General features: G+C 47.1%; 1 protein-coding gene across 2 annotated transcripts in view; it reads left to right on the top strand.

Moving 5' to 3' along the window:
• The window catches only part of PLXNB1 (plexin B1), a 73,541-nt gene extending 61,694 nt beyond the window's left edge, over positions 1-11,847 (top strand). For both annotated transcript variants that reach the window (XM_030282829.4, XM_030282828.4), the window contains exons 21-38: positions 418-660; positions 1,880-2,056; positions 2,271-2,419; positions 2,800-2,900; positions 3,658-3,875; positions 4,063-4,241; positions 4,745-4,811; positions 5,368-5,514; positions 5,987-6,164; positions 6,983-7,086; positions 7,733-7,817; positions 8,546-8,712; positions 9,061-9,221; positions 9,463-9,610; positions 10,330-10,394; positions 10,476-10,551; positions 10,893-10,967; positions 11,507-11,847. In XM_030282829.4, coding sequence (XP_030138689.4) covers positions 418-660; positions 1,880-2,056; positions 2,271-2,419; positions 2,800-2,900; positions 3,658-3,875; positions 4,063-4,241; positions 4,745-4,811; positions 5,368-5,514; positions 5,987-6,164; positions 6,983-7,086; positions 7,733-7,817; positions 8,546-8,712; positions 9,061-9,221; positions 9,463-9,610; positions 10,330-10,394; positions 10,476-10,551; positions 10,893-10,967; positions 11,507-11,611 — 2,445 coding nt within the window. In that variant the 3' untranslated portion in view covers positions 11,612-11,847. The remainder of the gene's footprint in view (positions 1-417; positions 661-1,879; positions 2,057-2,270; positions 2,420-2,799; positions 2,901-3,657; positions 3,876-4,062; positions 4,242-4,744; positions 4,812-5,367; positions 5,515-5,986; positions 6,165-6,982; positions 7,087-7,732; positions 7,818-8,545; positions 8,713-9,060; positions 9,222-9,462; positions 9,611-10,329; positions 10,395-10,475; positions 10,552-10,892; positions 10,968-11,506) is intronic.
• Positions 11,848-13,888: the final 2,041 nt, after the last annotated feature.

Here is a 13,888-nt window from a genome sequence, read left to right as displayed (position 1 = left end):
TTCACCAAATGTATAAAACATATCCAACCAGGCATGGGAACACTTTCACAGAAGCATTCAGACTGGGAAAACAGCCTTGCATTGAAGATGTTTGGTCCTGTTCTCTCAGTGCAGCGAAATCTAAAGCTGGTCTCTCTCCAGAATTTGCTGCCAGGGGAATGTCAAAGCTGATTCCCACTGCTGAGACCTTCCAACAAAACCAGTGCTATGAAAGCTTTCCTTTAGTGGAACATGGGGAATTCCTCAGATCTTGGATTTTTCCCCTTTACAGTTAAACAGGGTTCTTCTGGCATTTCTCCAAATTAGAAGAATGCAGACTGGCCCCAGATTGTTTAGGGTGGAAAGTATTGCCAAGCTGCAGGAGAAGCATTGGTGTTCCATTACTAACACTTTTTTTTTTTTGCCTTTTCCACTTAGTTTGAAGAACCATGTCTCGTTAACTCTTCCTACCTGATCCTGTGCAAAACTCCAGCCATTAACCTGCTGTTGAGGAGTGTCCGTATCAAACTGGAATTTATTCTGGACAATCTGAGCTTTGATTTCAACTCACTGCATCCCATGCCTTTCTCTTATGAAGTCAACCCCATCCTAAAACCATTGAATGCTGAGGACCCTGCCAAACCATATCGTCACAAGCCAGGAAGTGTCATCTCTGTGGAGGTAAGGCAAAAAACAGCTAGAATCAATGTTCCTTGTATGAAGTTTTAAGCAGCATCCAAGGTTTTTAAAGAATTTGGCAGGTTACAACCTGTCACAGCACATCTGCTTTGGCCTGTGAGAAACAGTGCATAAGAGGAGGGAAAAGTGCACCAAGAAAAGCCTCTTGAGTCCATAAATTAGTGCTAGGGCTTATGGAAACTTCTGTGGTTTGTTTTTGGGTTTTATTTAATCCTAATAAACTGTTTGTATATGAGTTATTAGTACTACATTATCCCCACATCCTGTTCTCAGCTGCTGACTCTAGCATAGCTACTTCAGTTTCCTCTAGAAGTTAACTTAGGAGTAAAAGAATCTTGCCAGTGGGGAAGACCTGTTACTAAGTGTTGGCAGGAATATCACTCATTAAAGATGATACAGAAGAGCAGTGACTCTATTTTTACTGTACATGCAAGAAAAAATTGAGGTATTTCTTTTGTATGGAAAGGTACTTTTCAGTCCAGTACTCTTAAAGTAATGGCTGCAGCTGTAGGTGCAAATTCTCCACATTCTCTCTTCTTGCATATGGGTAAAAACTGTGAGGATGTAAGTGCATAGAAATGCCTAGATCACTGCCATTAGAGTTGAATGCATCTTGAAGATGTAGGGCAGTTTGAGAAAACTGGGACAGAACTTTAAAAGACAAGAAGGTTGATCTGTCAGCCTGTTGGGATACCCTGACAGAGCTCTGGGCTTAGAAAGCATTAACTCATGAAAATGTAATTAGCATCAGTCAGTATGGTTTTATTAAAAAAAGAAAAAGTCTTAATCCCCCAGAATGAAAGCATATACGAGAAATATCACAGATATGTTATACCTTTGAAAGGCATTGATTGATTCAGCTGGGTGAGCAGGTTAAGTGACATGAAACTACCTTTTTAAATATACACAGTGAAGAGCTGAGCTTAGCTGTGTTTTGGCTGAAGAGCCTTAAGAGGACAGGCTATTTATAACTGTACTTATGCAGCATGCTACAGGTCCTAATGCTAAATCTAAATTATTTGCAACTGAATTTTTTAGCTTACAAACTTAACTCCTGCAGCCTATTCACATGTGGGCCTAAACAAAGAAGAAAAAAGGCTGCTTTCGTCTCATGGTGTTGGTCTCCACCATCGTCTCTGAAGCCATGGCAGTACATAGTTGTTTTTTCACTGATCTCACGTGCTGTCCAAATGTGTTTCAGGGGGAAAATCTAGATCTGGCTATTTCCAAGGATGAAGTTATGGCTATGATTGGGGAAGGCATCTGCGTGGTGAAGACACTAACAAGGAATCACCTCTACTGCGAGCCCCCCTCGGAGCAGCCGGCACCGCGGCACCGCACCAAGCGGGAGGGCACGGACCTGCTGCCAGAGTTCACGGTAGGGAACTGCAGCACTGCCAGAAATCCTGTCACTGCTAGAAGCATGTGCAAGAAATGGGAGTGGGATGTGAAGCTGAGAAAGGTACAAGCTGTGGGTCAGCTCTTCTAGGCAGCTGTGTGCCCCCTGTGCATTCTGGAGAAGCCCTGTGGCTTTGTGTTTCATTTCTGCACAGAGGAATGGAATCATCATGGCAAATGCTTTCTTCTTACAGGTTCAGATGGGAAACCTGAACTTCCTCCTGGGCCGAGTGCAGTATGACACGGAAAGCCAGCTCACCTTCCCGCTGGAGGCACAGATTGGTCTGGGTGTTGGTGCATCCTTTGTGGCACTGATTGTTCTGGTCATCGTCTTCATATACAGGTAAGAAGTTCTGGCATGTGTGAGGCTTTTAAGTTCCTCTCAGTGTTTTTCAATGGATGTGACCAAGCATGTACATCTTTGGCCTAAACAAGGTTACAGTTTTCTTTATTTTGTGCCAAATTCTGAGCTCCTGCTGGTGTTGGGTGTAGGAGGCATGTTGCACTGCTAGTCACACTCTGCGCTGTGGTTCATTCAGAATCTAATGGGTGCTTCAAGACACACATCTAGTTTATGGAACACTGTGTGGTATCCTGCAAAGATGATGCTCGTAGAAATCTCCTCAGCACCAGCTGCCCTGGAGTCTTTGGCAGCAACACAGCAGTTGGCAAGGACAGTCCCTGGGCTAGTGCCACCAGGAACAATTTTGCTTCTTATTGCAGGAGGAAGAGCAAACAGGCTCTGAGGGATTACAAGAAAGTTCAAATCCAACTGGAAAATCTGGAAACAAGTGTTCGGGACAGATGCAAAAAGGAATTCACAGGTCAGTCACTGAGTTCCTGGGTTCTTGCAGCTTCAGGGAAACTTGGAGAACCACCCTCAACCCTACCTCTCTTCCCATTCCTGTGTACTTGTCTGCATAGTTCAGAGCAGGAGATAATTTATCCTGTGCCAATTCATATAAATGTAGACCCAAATTTTTCCTTTTTTAATTCTTTAATTCAGAGCACAGTGATTTATACAGACTTCTCTCATTCTCCACTTCATCCTCCAGACTCAGATGAAGAGGTAAAGTCAAGACAGCATACTTGGAAGGATCTGAAGGACCTTCTAGCCCAGTCTGTGTGTAGGGCAAGTTGAATTGCAGCCCATGTTCTAGGCTTACAAATTTTATACTTCAGCTCTTTACAACAGTAGGAAACTCTGAAACTCTGCAGGTGACTGAGATTGTAGAACCCAATTAATGTGTGAACGAGTGAGGAGCAGGTCTCTAATACTCCATCTTTGCTGTAGGTAATGCCTGTAACCACAGGTGTGTGCTGAATAGTGGCTTCCTCTTTATAAAATTGGAAACCAGCTCCTGATTGGAACCTTCCTCATGCTATTTCTCCTGCCACCTAGTCTAGCTTTAAATCTTCTAGCAGTGAGACCCCAATATGCCTCTTCCTGAGAGGAAACATCCTTCCTGTTTCTCAGTCCCGTGCTGCTGGCCCTGGTTCCTCCACTTAGCTCATGGTCTGCACCATCAGTTGAGATCATGTCAATTGTGTCATCCTCATGGGTATTTTCCTTTCCCTCAGACCTGATGACTGAGATGATGGACCTCACAAGTGACCTTGTGGGCACAGGGATCCCCTTTCTGGACTACAAGTCCTACGCAGAACGCATTTTCTTTCCGGGCCACCGTGAGTCCCCACTGCAAAGGGATCTTGACATCCCTGAGTGCCGACGGCAAACAGTGGAGCAGGGCTTGGTCCAGCTCTCCAACCTCCTCAACAGCAAACTCTTCCTCACAAAGGTAATGTCCCTTTCTCTGCTGGCAGCCTGCTGCGGGGCCAGAGCCATGGCACTGGCAGCAGGAGGTGGGCAGTGTCTGTTAAGGATCATTCCTTAATAGTTCTCTGCACCACTTCTTCCAAGAGCCAGCAGCTGTGAGTGCTTTGTTTTCAGCAGACTCATGCACTGGCTTATCTCTCTCCCACCAGTTCATCCACACTCTGGAGATCCAGCGCACTTTCTCTCCGAGAGACCGGGCCTATGTGGCATCACTGCTCACGGTGTCGCTGCATGGGAAGCTGGAGTACTTCACTGACATCCTCAAAACACTCCTGAATGACCTTGTGGAGCAGTATGTGGCCAAGAACCCCAAGCTGATGCTGCGGAGGTGAGTGAGCCGGCCATGGTCCCACTGGCAGCTACCTGAGGGTAGAGGGACAGAGCCTTTCTGCCTGGCTGGCAAACTCTGAAAGGCTCTGCCAAGTCTTGAAATCCCACTTTGCTATATAAAGGTCCCTGGGTTCACAGTCATGCCATGTTTGGAAGCTAAACTGAGATATCTCCCACGTTTAGATCCCCAGTAGATTCCTATCTGGTCCATCCTTCTGATCTGAACACATTTCCCTTGTTTGAGACCTACCAGAGTCTTTCCACCGTTCCCTGCTTCTTGTCTCTCCAGTTCTGTAATTTGATGCCTCCTTCAGGCTGACAAGTGCTTCCAATAAGCAGTGTAAAAAGCATTAACTGTGCTGGTCTTGAAAGGCTTTTTTTTTCCCTCTCCATTCTGTATCATGACTTAGTGTGCCTTCTTCCAAAGGAATTGATCTTTACCTCCAAATCTCCCCCAGTTCTGCACCACATTCCTGTGACCAACCTAATGCTCTTTTTCAGGACAGAAACAGTGGTAGAGAAGCTGTTAACCAACTGGATGTCCATCTGCTTGTATGCATTTGTGAGGGTGAGCTCTTTGTCCTGTTGTGATGTAGAGGGGCCAAAAGAGGGGCGACAGGCACAGTTTTGCTTTGTGCCTCACTCATAGCTGAAATAGTGCCAGGGTCACCCTTGTATTTCAGGGTGACAAATAAACTGGTCTGCTCACTGGGAACAGGGTTTCTTAAACCAGCATCAATACCACTTGTTGCCAGGATGTGTCACCAGGTCATGGAGACCTCAATGTAGCTCCTTTAACTTGAGATACTCAGGCCACAGGCTGGTCTGTGCATGGGAGTACAGATGCTGGTCTAATTGCTTTTCTGGAGGGCTGGAGGAGGTGGCAAGGATTCTCTCAGATTGGTGACACAGAGGCAGAACAATGCCTTGGTCATGTGCATCTCTCTGGTAGCTGGACAGTGCACTTTTGCTGTGCATGGAGCAGGAGCTGTTGGCACAGGCTCTGTCTTTGTCTACTGTGGCTCAGCTGCTGTATCCTCAGTCCTGCTTGATATCCATGTTTCCGTGCCTGGGGCTCTGCTGGGTGGAGCAAGCTGAATTTCTCTCCTTCCTTTCCATGCCAGGATTCTGTTGGGGAGCCCCTTTACATGCTGTTTCGAGGAATCAAACACCAGGTGGACAAAGGGCCAGTTGACTGGGTGACAGGGAAAGCCAAATATACCCTGAATGACAACCGCCTTTTGAGAGAGGACCTGGAGTACCGCACTCTGGTAAGTGCCAAATCTTCTGTCCTCCTTTGTACAGCTGGGCTGAATGTCTCTACTGCCATAACCAAAGCACAAGTGCAGCATTCTGCCACTGTCTCCTGGGAGCCAGGTTTGTTCCAGCAGCACAAGTGCGTAGATGATGAAGAGCTCTGCTAAATCAGGCGCTTTTGCCCCAGGCTGATAAAAACCTTCACCACATTCATCTGGTGTACGTGCTGTGCTGTGTCTAGAAATAAGGGGATGATGTTGCTGATGGCGCATCGAAGCTCCTGCCCAGTGCTCTTGAACTGGCTTTCAGCTCTTGACACAAGGCTAAGAACACAAGTCTGAGGTGTTTAACATCTGTGATGTTTTCTTTTCTGAATCTCCCAGTGAAAGGACTAGCTGTTAACTTGCCTGAATGCCAGCCATCAAAGGTGTAAATGTGTCAGATGTAATCTTATCAGCTGAGTAGCTGTGACCTTTTCTTCCCCAGACCTTAAATGCTTTGACACAAGCAGGAGTTGGTGCAGGAGGGGCAGAAGAGTCTCAGGGGATTTCTGCGAAAGTGCTGGACTGTGACACTATAACGCAGGTGAAGGAGAAAATCCTAGATCAAATCTATAAAGGGACGCCCTACTGTCACCGGCCAGACCCAGACACCCTGGACCTCGGTGAGCAGAGCTCTTTGGTGACAAAACTCAGTGAGAAAGTGAAGGGATGGTGGTTTGCTGTCTGTGCACAGCACGCTGGCAGGTGTGACATTTGTCATTCTCTGCTGAGTGTGCAGAATCACTGGCCACTCTGGCTGGACACAACAGGGAAGAGGCTGTAACAGAAGAGGTGGGGGTGGGAAAGAAGCAGTTGGGTTCACCCTCTTTCACTTCATGGTGTTCTTTGCCAGACTCAGACCACAGCAATGGCTTGGGCAAAGGGATATAGAAAAAAAGTACAGAAAATGTGTGGGATTGGAGAAGGATTTGAGTGCGGTGCAAAGATGCTGTGGGCATAGACTGGCACTTCCTGGCAGCCTCTTAATAATATATGTCAGGGAGGATCTTACCCATGGTAGCTAATGAATGGTAGAACTTACATTGGGAGAGAAAACACACAGTTTTCCATCTTCTTAATTCTCTTGATGAATAATGGTGATGAGAAGTACTGAGGAAATAGTAGCTGATAAGAACTATGGGCACATATTTGTGGTTTGTACTACCTGCTTGAAGAGTCACAATCTGACAGAATGTGTAGGAACATGACAGGTGGAGCCTGGAAGTCCATGAGGCCACCTGTCTCTGTGCTCAGAGGGGCTGTCCTGTGACTGCAGGACTCAGCATCCTTACAGGCACTTGCTCAGGTTATGTTCTGCGAAATAGCACAGGTAAAAGTTGATGAGGACCAGAGAGTGTTTAACAAGGTCAGCCAGGTTGATGCAGATGATGCCTTGAATTAGCAGTTAATCCTTTCATTTTCTGTGTTCCAATGGCTGTAGAGTGGAGATCAGGGCTGGCAGGACATCTGATACTGTCCGATGAGGATGTGACATCTGTTGTTCAAGGAACGTGGAAACGTCTGAACACTCTTCAGCACTACAAGGTCAGAACTCAGTCTGCCATTGACTTATCTCTCCTCTCATCCTTCTACACACTGTCAGGCTCTGTTTGTAGCTCTGGCTCCTGGTGGACCACCTGTCAAAAGGTTGGATCTTTCTTGCAGAACATACTCAAGTTAAGTCAGTGCTGTGGCTGCAGCCTGACTTCCTCACACAACCCTGTCCTTATCCCATACCTGAGATGTGGACATGTGTAAGGCTTGGAAGGATAGGCACAAGTTCATAGTGCAGTGAAGGTGATGTGCTGGATCAGTTCCTGTTCCAGGCCAGATCAATTAAGAGCACTGAGCTGCCAAGTACCTTCTAACAATGGAAAGAGGGATTTTTTAATTATCTTGCACCAGTATGTTGTATCTTGCAGTATGTTAGTACCTTGGTGCAGCATGTTCTAGATCTGAATGACCTCAGTCCCTGAGTATTATCTTTGTTGTACTTTGAACATTTGTTTTTTAATTGGTACAGACAAGATTTTCTCACCCTCAGGAAAGACATGTATGGTGCCTCCAAATCCCTGTTTCTGTCTCTGTTTCTAGTGATGGTACAGCCTGTTGTGCTCTACAAGCACTTGCCTATTATGCTGATGAGAAACATGCCATTTGCTTTGAATATTGTTGTTTTGCTTGTGTGCAGGTGCCTGATGGAGCAACAGTAGCACTCGTCCCACGTCTGACCAAGCACATCCACAGGGAAAATCAGGATTACATCCCAGGAGAAAGTGAGTTTGATCTCTTGTTCTCATAAAATTACTTCAGAGTACTTGCCAGTTAGTGGGACAAGTCTCTTGCTGTAGCCCCAGCTTTATGCTGATATAGAAGGCTGACACATGCCTTGGACCCTCATAGGATTGTCAGGAAATGTGAAAGCTTGGTCAGGTGAGGTCAGAGAAAAGCAAAAGTGTGAGAGCAGAGGAAGGCTGGGCTAGGTGTGAAAATGCAGAACAAGCACAGTTGGCTGACTCTCTAGGGCTGACCAATCTGCAGCTTGCAGAAATCTTTGTGCCTTCAGGTGCTGAGCATGGCCTGAGAGGGATGAAGGGATGTTAGGCAGTTTCCTTATTGCCTGGCAGAGTGAACAGCTCCATGGATACTCCTGTCGCATGAGGCTACAGGCTGCAGATTGTGATTCAAGCTTGTGTGAGATTCAAATTGGATATGGAACAAAACACCTTCAGCAAAAGGGTGGTTCAACCCTGAAACAGACCACTGGGGTGGTGGGGGATCTCTGGGGAAGTTTCCAAGACCTTGAAGGTTTGGGGTGAACACAGGCAACCTGCTGTACTGTTGGCAGTGGTTGAACTCTGCAGAAGGCTGGATAGAGGCCTCCAGAGATTTCTTCCCATTTGTGTTTCTGTTATACTGGGAAATCTTGCTTTCATGGGAGTCACCTGGCCAAGGTCTACTGTGAGAGAGCCAACACTCATCTGTAAACAATTGCTTGGTTTAGAAACACCAATGTTGGAGGATGCAGATGAAGGTGGGATCAAACTTTGGCACCTGGTAAAACCAACAGAAGAGCCAGAGCTTCCCAAGCATCGGCGTGGGAGCTTAAGAGATCGGGAGCGGGCCAAGGCAATCCCAGAGATTTATCTGACACGTCTGCTCTCAATGAAGGTGAGAAGAAGCACAGATTGTGTTGTGCTTGGGATCTTGCCTTCCTTCATATCCCCCAGCAGATTGCAGGGCTGTATGTGAAGATGAAGCAATATTCCTTACCTGCAGTGGCTCTGAGTACATTTGAGTCTCCTCTACGTTTTGCTTTGTTCACAAGGTTCTCCCTGGCCTCTGTTCCACAGACCATGGGCCTCCTTTCTCTTTTGTTGCTGCTCCCTTCAGTGGGGGTGGAGTGCCCTTGGATGGGTGAGGGGCTGTCACTGAGAAGAGGGGGTGACCTCTCATCTGTGAGGTCTAGGCTCTCTACTCTCCTCTGCCTGTGCTAACTCTGTCCTTGATTTTCCACAGGGCACTCTGCAGAAGTTTGTGGATGACTTGTTCCAGGTGATCCTCAGTACCAACCGCCCTGTTCCTCTGGCAGTCAAGTACTTCTTTGACCTGTTAGATGAGCAGGCCATACACTATGGGATCGCAGACCCCGAGACCATCCATATCTGGAAGACAAACAGGTAGGGTGTTCCTGAGGGCCCTGGAGGAGGCACTGCTGACTTGCTTAGAGCTTGCAAAGTGACAGCCACCTCTGCCTACTGAGGAGGAGCAAAATTCAAGTGCAGGGCAGCAGACCATAGGGTGAAGAGCTGGTTTTGCTGGGAGGGCAAAGCAGAGAGATGCAGTAACATGTAGAATATCTTTCAGCACTGTAGCTGCTACCTCTGCTGATGCCCTTTTGCACTTCTGTCCTCTCTACAGCCTCCCTCTGCGGTTCTGGATCAACATTATCAAGAACCCTCAGTTTGTTTTTGATGTTCAGACGTCAGATAACGTGGATGCTGTGCTGCTGGTCATTGCACAGACCTTCATGGACTCCTGTACAATAGCTGACCATAAGTTAGGGCGGGTGAGTACAGAGGGAGAGGGGACCATGGCTGGCACAGAGAGTTGAGCAGTGCTACCTTAGCAAGACAATAATGTTTACATAGCACCATGGGGACAGCAGGCTCCCCCTGGCTTCCATGTGCAGCTGGAGAGTAATGGGGGCTCCTGGGAAGAGAGGAGGATCAGATTTTGTTTAGCAATAAGAAATTGTTGAGGAGTGCTCCTTATTTACAGCTTGCAGCTATAAATAAAGTTTCTTGGGGGACAGAGCTGAATTGTAGTTGGCTGTGGCAGACAGTGGGAGTCACAGGATGCAACTTGGGACATTCAGATTGGCCATTAGAAAGGTTTTCAACCATTACTACTCATCCTGTGCTGAGGTGGGAACAGTCACCTGAACAGATCACCAGGGATGGGATGGGTGGATGTGTGAAGCACATCAGGCATCAGCTGTGCAAAGCCATAGCCAGTGTGCTCTCATACTGGTGATCACCCAGCTCCAGGGGGAAGGCTGGACTAGGGATCCCAGGGTGCCTTCATCAGCACATCTCAGGGTACCTCAGACTGTTTTACTAGAAGACTGCATTACTGCTATTTGCAGTGCCTCTATACACAGAGGACAAAAAAATCCTGATCCTGAACAAATGGCAGGAAATAGAAGTGATGGTGTTATCTGCTGAGGTTAGTCCACAGCACAATAAAGGAGCTTTTTGTAACCAATTCTGGTTTTGGATGTTCAAGGACTCTCCAATCAATAAGCTGCTTTATGCCCGGGACATTCCTCGCTACAAGCAGATGGTGGAAAGGTAAGTGATGGATGTGAGGGGTTGTAGTTTCAGCAGTGAGGAGGGGGGACCGTGCACTAATTCCTGTGTGCCCCTGTCTAGGTACTACGCAGACATTCGTCAGACCATCTCTGCCAGTGACCAGGAGATGAACTCTGCCCTGGCTGAGCTGTCACGGGTAAATAAAAGTATTTCAGAAGTCACCTGGCCCCTCACCTGTGTATCCAGGAGAGAGTTATTAATGCAAAGATGAGATATTCCAGCTGAGTGTGCAGTTCTGCTCTGACACCCTGACTGTGCCTAATGCACCACAGGGCAGGTGTTGCCCAGGCAGCACTGGAGAGAAGAGGGGGTAGTCAAGGATTCAGGGCAAGAAATACATGTGATTTTATCTTTGCTAGCAACTGTTAGTGATTTCTCTTTCCTGTTGCTTTCTTAATGAGTTGTGAGGACACAGAATTTGACAGGACAATTGTTAGGTGTCTCACAGTTTTGTCTAATTTCTTCTCTTATAAACAGAATTACTCAGGTGACCTCAATTCCCTGGTGGCTCTACATGAATTGTACAAATACATCAATAAGTACTATGACCAGGTGAGTGTGTGTTCCAGCAGGTATAAAATACCTTTCTTCTTCTACCAGCTGAACAAAAAAACTACAAAAATTAACAATTAAGAACAGCCAGACTATTGCAACACTGAATTGTTTCATTGGCATGCATAACTCATGTCATGAGTTTGTTTTATTCTTATTAAAGAGCAAGGCAGGAGATTAGCAAAAAGAACTTATATCTAACTTGCAGCCTCTTGAGATTTCATGTGCACTTCTTTATTTTTACTCCAATATCCAAATACTCTACTTAAAGAAGAAATGCAGTTAGTTCAGATTAATGTACTAAAGACTTCATTTTCAGGTGAGAAGTTTAGCATTCTTTTTGCCCTGTGAAGTCTGTAAGTTTCTACAATGAATCTAGAATACTTCTTTTGTGGTTAATTTGAGATTAATTACTACATACCCACTCTAGACTGGAGCACGCTGAATTCCAGCTTGAGGTTCTCCATAATGCACGGAGTTCTGCTGGTTGGGTGTTGTGTGCTGGAGAAAGGCTGCCAGTGAGCTCTGTCTTGTTGCAGATCATTACTGCCTTGGAAGAAGACCCAACGGCACAGAAGATGCAGCTTGGATATAGACTGCAACAGATTGCAGCAGCTGTGGAGAATAAAGTCACAGATTTGTGACAGGCACAGACAGACTGCTCTCCCCTGGCTGAATGGGGACAGTGCTCATCTTAGCCGATAAACAGGGTGTCCTGCTGCCATTGGAACCAGACTCTCCAAGGAGCCTGCGGGTGACATGAGCAAGGGGACGGCCAAGGCAGTACAAAGTACAAGCGTCCTTGCATCTCAGAGAATATTTTTTTACAGTTTTTTTCTTTTTAAAATCAAAATGAAACAGAAAAAAAAAAAAGGACAAACTCTGTTTTTTCCCTGGCAGACTGCTGAGGGACCACACAGGTCCTTCCTACAGATGTTACGTGAATGTGCCAAGTATGCAAATTATGTTATCGAAGAGCCAGGTGACAACACTGAGCGCTGTGTCTGTGGAGTCCTCAGCCTTGCATGGATGCCCTTTCCAGTGCTGGAACACTCCCTGCTACAACCACTCACTTCCTTTGGGATCAGGAAGCTTTTCCTGGGTTGACTGCTGTGCTAACTTCTGTCCCCAGCTAGCAAGCACTCCTGAGAAACTCCTTGCAGCAATGTCCCTGCTGGTCCCAGAAGTTGGATGTAGAAACAAGAGTGTCCGATGGTGAAGGTCTCTTGCTCCCCAGTGCTCTGGTCTCTTGACAGCTCGTGTGTGGCACCTGCTCAGCTGGAATGTTCTCACCAGCATGGGTGCTTGCCATAGGGCCCACTGTAAATGAACAGCACCCCCTCACCCTTTCCCTCCGGACAAATTTAATGTGTGAGTCGCTACCCGGCTCGCTTCGGTCTCCACTGACTTAGCTTGGATCTGTCTTCCTGGTTCCTTGTGGTCAGAGGTTGCCCTGCTCGTTGGAAAAGCACAACAAATGCCTTGTGCCACTCCCCTTTCCTCCAGTGTCCAGCTGTTCTGCTGCTCTGAACTGGACTTGTAAATACCCTCAAAGTTAATGTATTTAAATGCTAAAGGAGAATGTTTAACTTTGTAGCTTTGAGACAAAGCTTTTCTTGGAGAAGTATCTCTGTGCACTTCTACTGACAAACGTCTGTCAGCACTGGAGCAGTTTTCTCCACTGCTTTGTCTGCAGGGATAACTTGTAGGTGTCTCCGTTGTACCAGCAGCTCGCCTTTCCCCGTGGCTCAGTCCCAGGCTCTCTTTGTGCTCTTCTCTTAGGCTTGCCTTACACCTAACTCTCAGCTCCACTGCTCAGACTCTCCTGTTGTAGCACATGGAAGGGTTACTTGGTGAGCTGTGAACTCAAAGGAGCTGTCAAGCACGACCATGATGTTCCCAAGAAGGGTCGGGTGTCCTGCAAAAAGGAATCATTTGTGCATGGAGGAGAGGCCGTGGAGCAGGCACAAGCACAGTTAGTTGGCAGCTGTCACTGGGCAGCTCCTCACTGCTCCCTCCTTAGTTCCTCCACTTTGTGAACAGTCCTCTGCCCTTCTAGGAGCTAATTTATAGGGGTGCTTTACTTGTTCTCTCTTCCCCTCACCACCCCCACCCTCCCAGCTGCTAATTCCACACTGATGTCCTGTGGGCCTGGGGCAGGTAGATAGGTCTGACTCCTCTGCCACTACTCAGAGGTGATGATTGTGTGGGCCAGGAGGGAGCAGAGCTAGAACAGAGCAGGATCACATCCCTACCTCTCTATACATTGCAAATAGCAGTAATTCCAGGCCTGTTCCAGCAGCCCTGTGCTTTGTGGAAGCGCTGTGTAGTTGCAGAACTGTTCTTGGAGCAGCCTAATGCTGGCCTCTCTTCCTGCAAAGCTGGCTCTTCTGTGACCCTCTCTCAGCAGTACACCAGCACTCGCAGGTACATGGTGTGCCCAGAGTATGAGCATCCCTGTGCATCCTTCTGCTCCTATCCTGCTGTACAGAGCAGCAGGGGGGCTGGCTGGCTGCTGCCAGGCAAAAATGGGGCTGCAGAGTTTGTGTCTTTCCTCAGGTGAGGACCAGTTAGGGTCTCACTCCTTCCTGACCACCCATTTCCACAAAACTTATGGGAACTTAGCATCTCTGAAACCTTTGTCTTGACTAAATCTGATTGAATTGGTCACCCCAAAAGGCTGAGTAGAGGAAAGGACTGCTGGATGGGAAAAAGTCAATACAATGCATGTTAGTAAAGCCCATTCATTTTGGGACTGCAGGAGGAGATTCCTTGTTTGAGGCAGGTGCAGGTATAGTGGTGGAGTAGCATTGTCCCCTTGTGTGTTGATGGATGGATTTCCACCCTAGGAAACAAGGCCTGGTTTATGGCCTCTCCAACTTGCTCAGTGTTTGCCAAAAGCCACAGAAACTCCACTGAAT

Source organism: Taeniopygia guttata, chromosome 12 (assembly GCF_048771995.1).
Source record: "Taeniopygia guttata chromosome 12, bTaeGut7.mat, whole genome shotgun sequence".
Lineage (NCBI taxonomy): Eukaryota > Metazoa > Chordata > Aves > Passeriformes > Estrildidae > Taeniopygia > Taeniopygia guttata.
The sequence above is the reverse complement of the archived record's forward strand: the minus strand, read 5'-3'. Positions and strand labels throughout refer to the sequence as shown.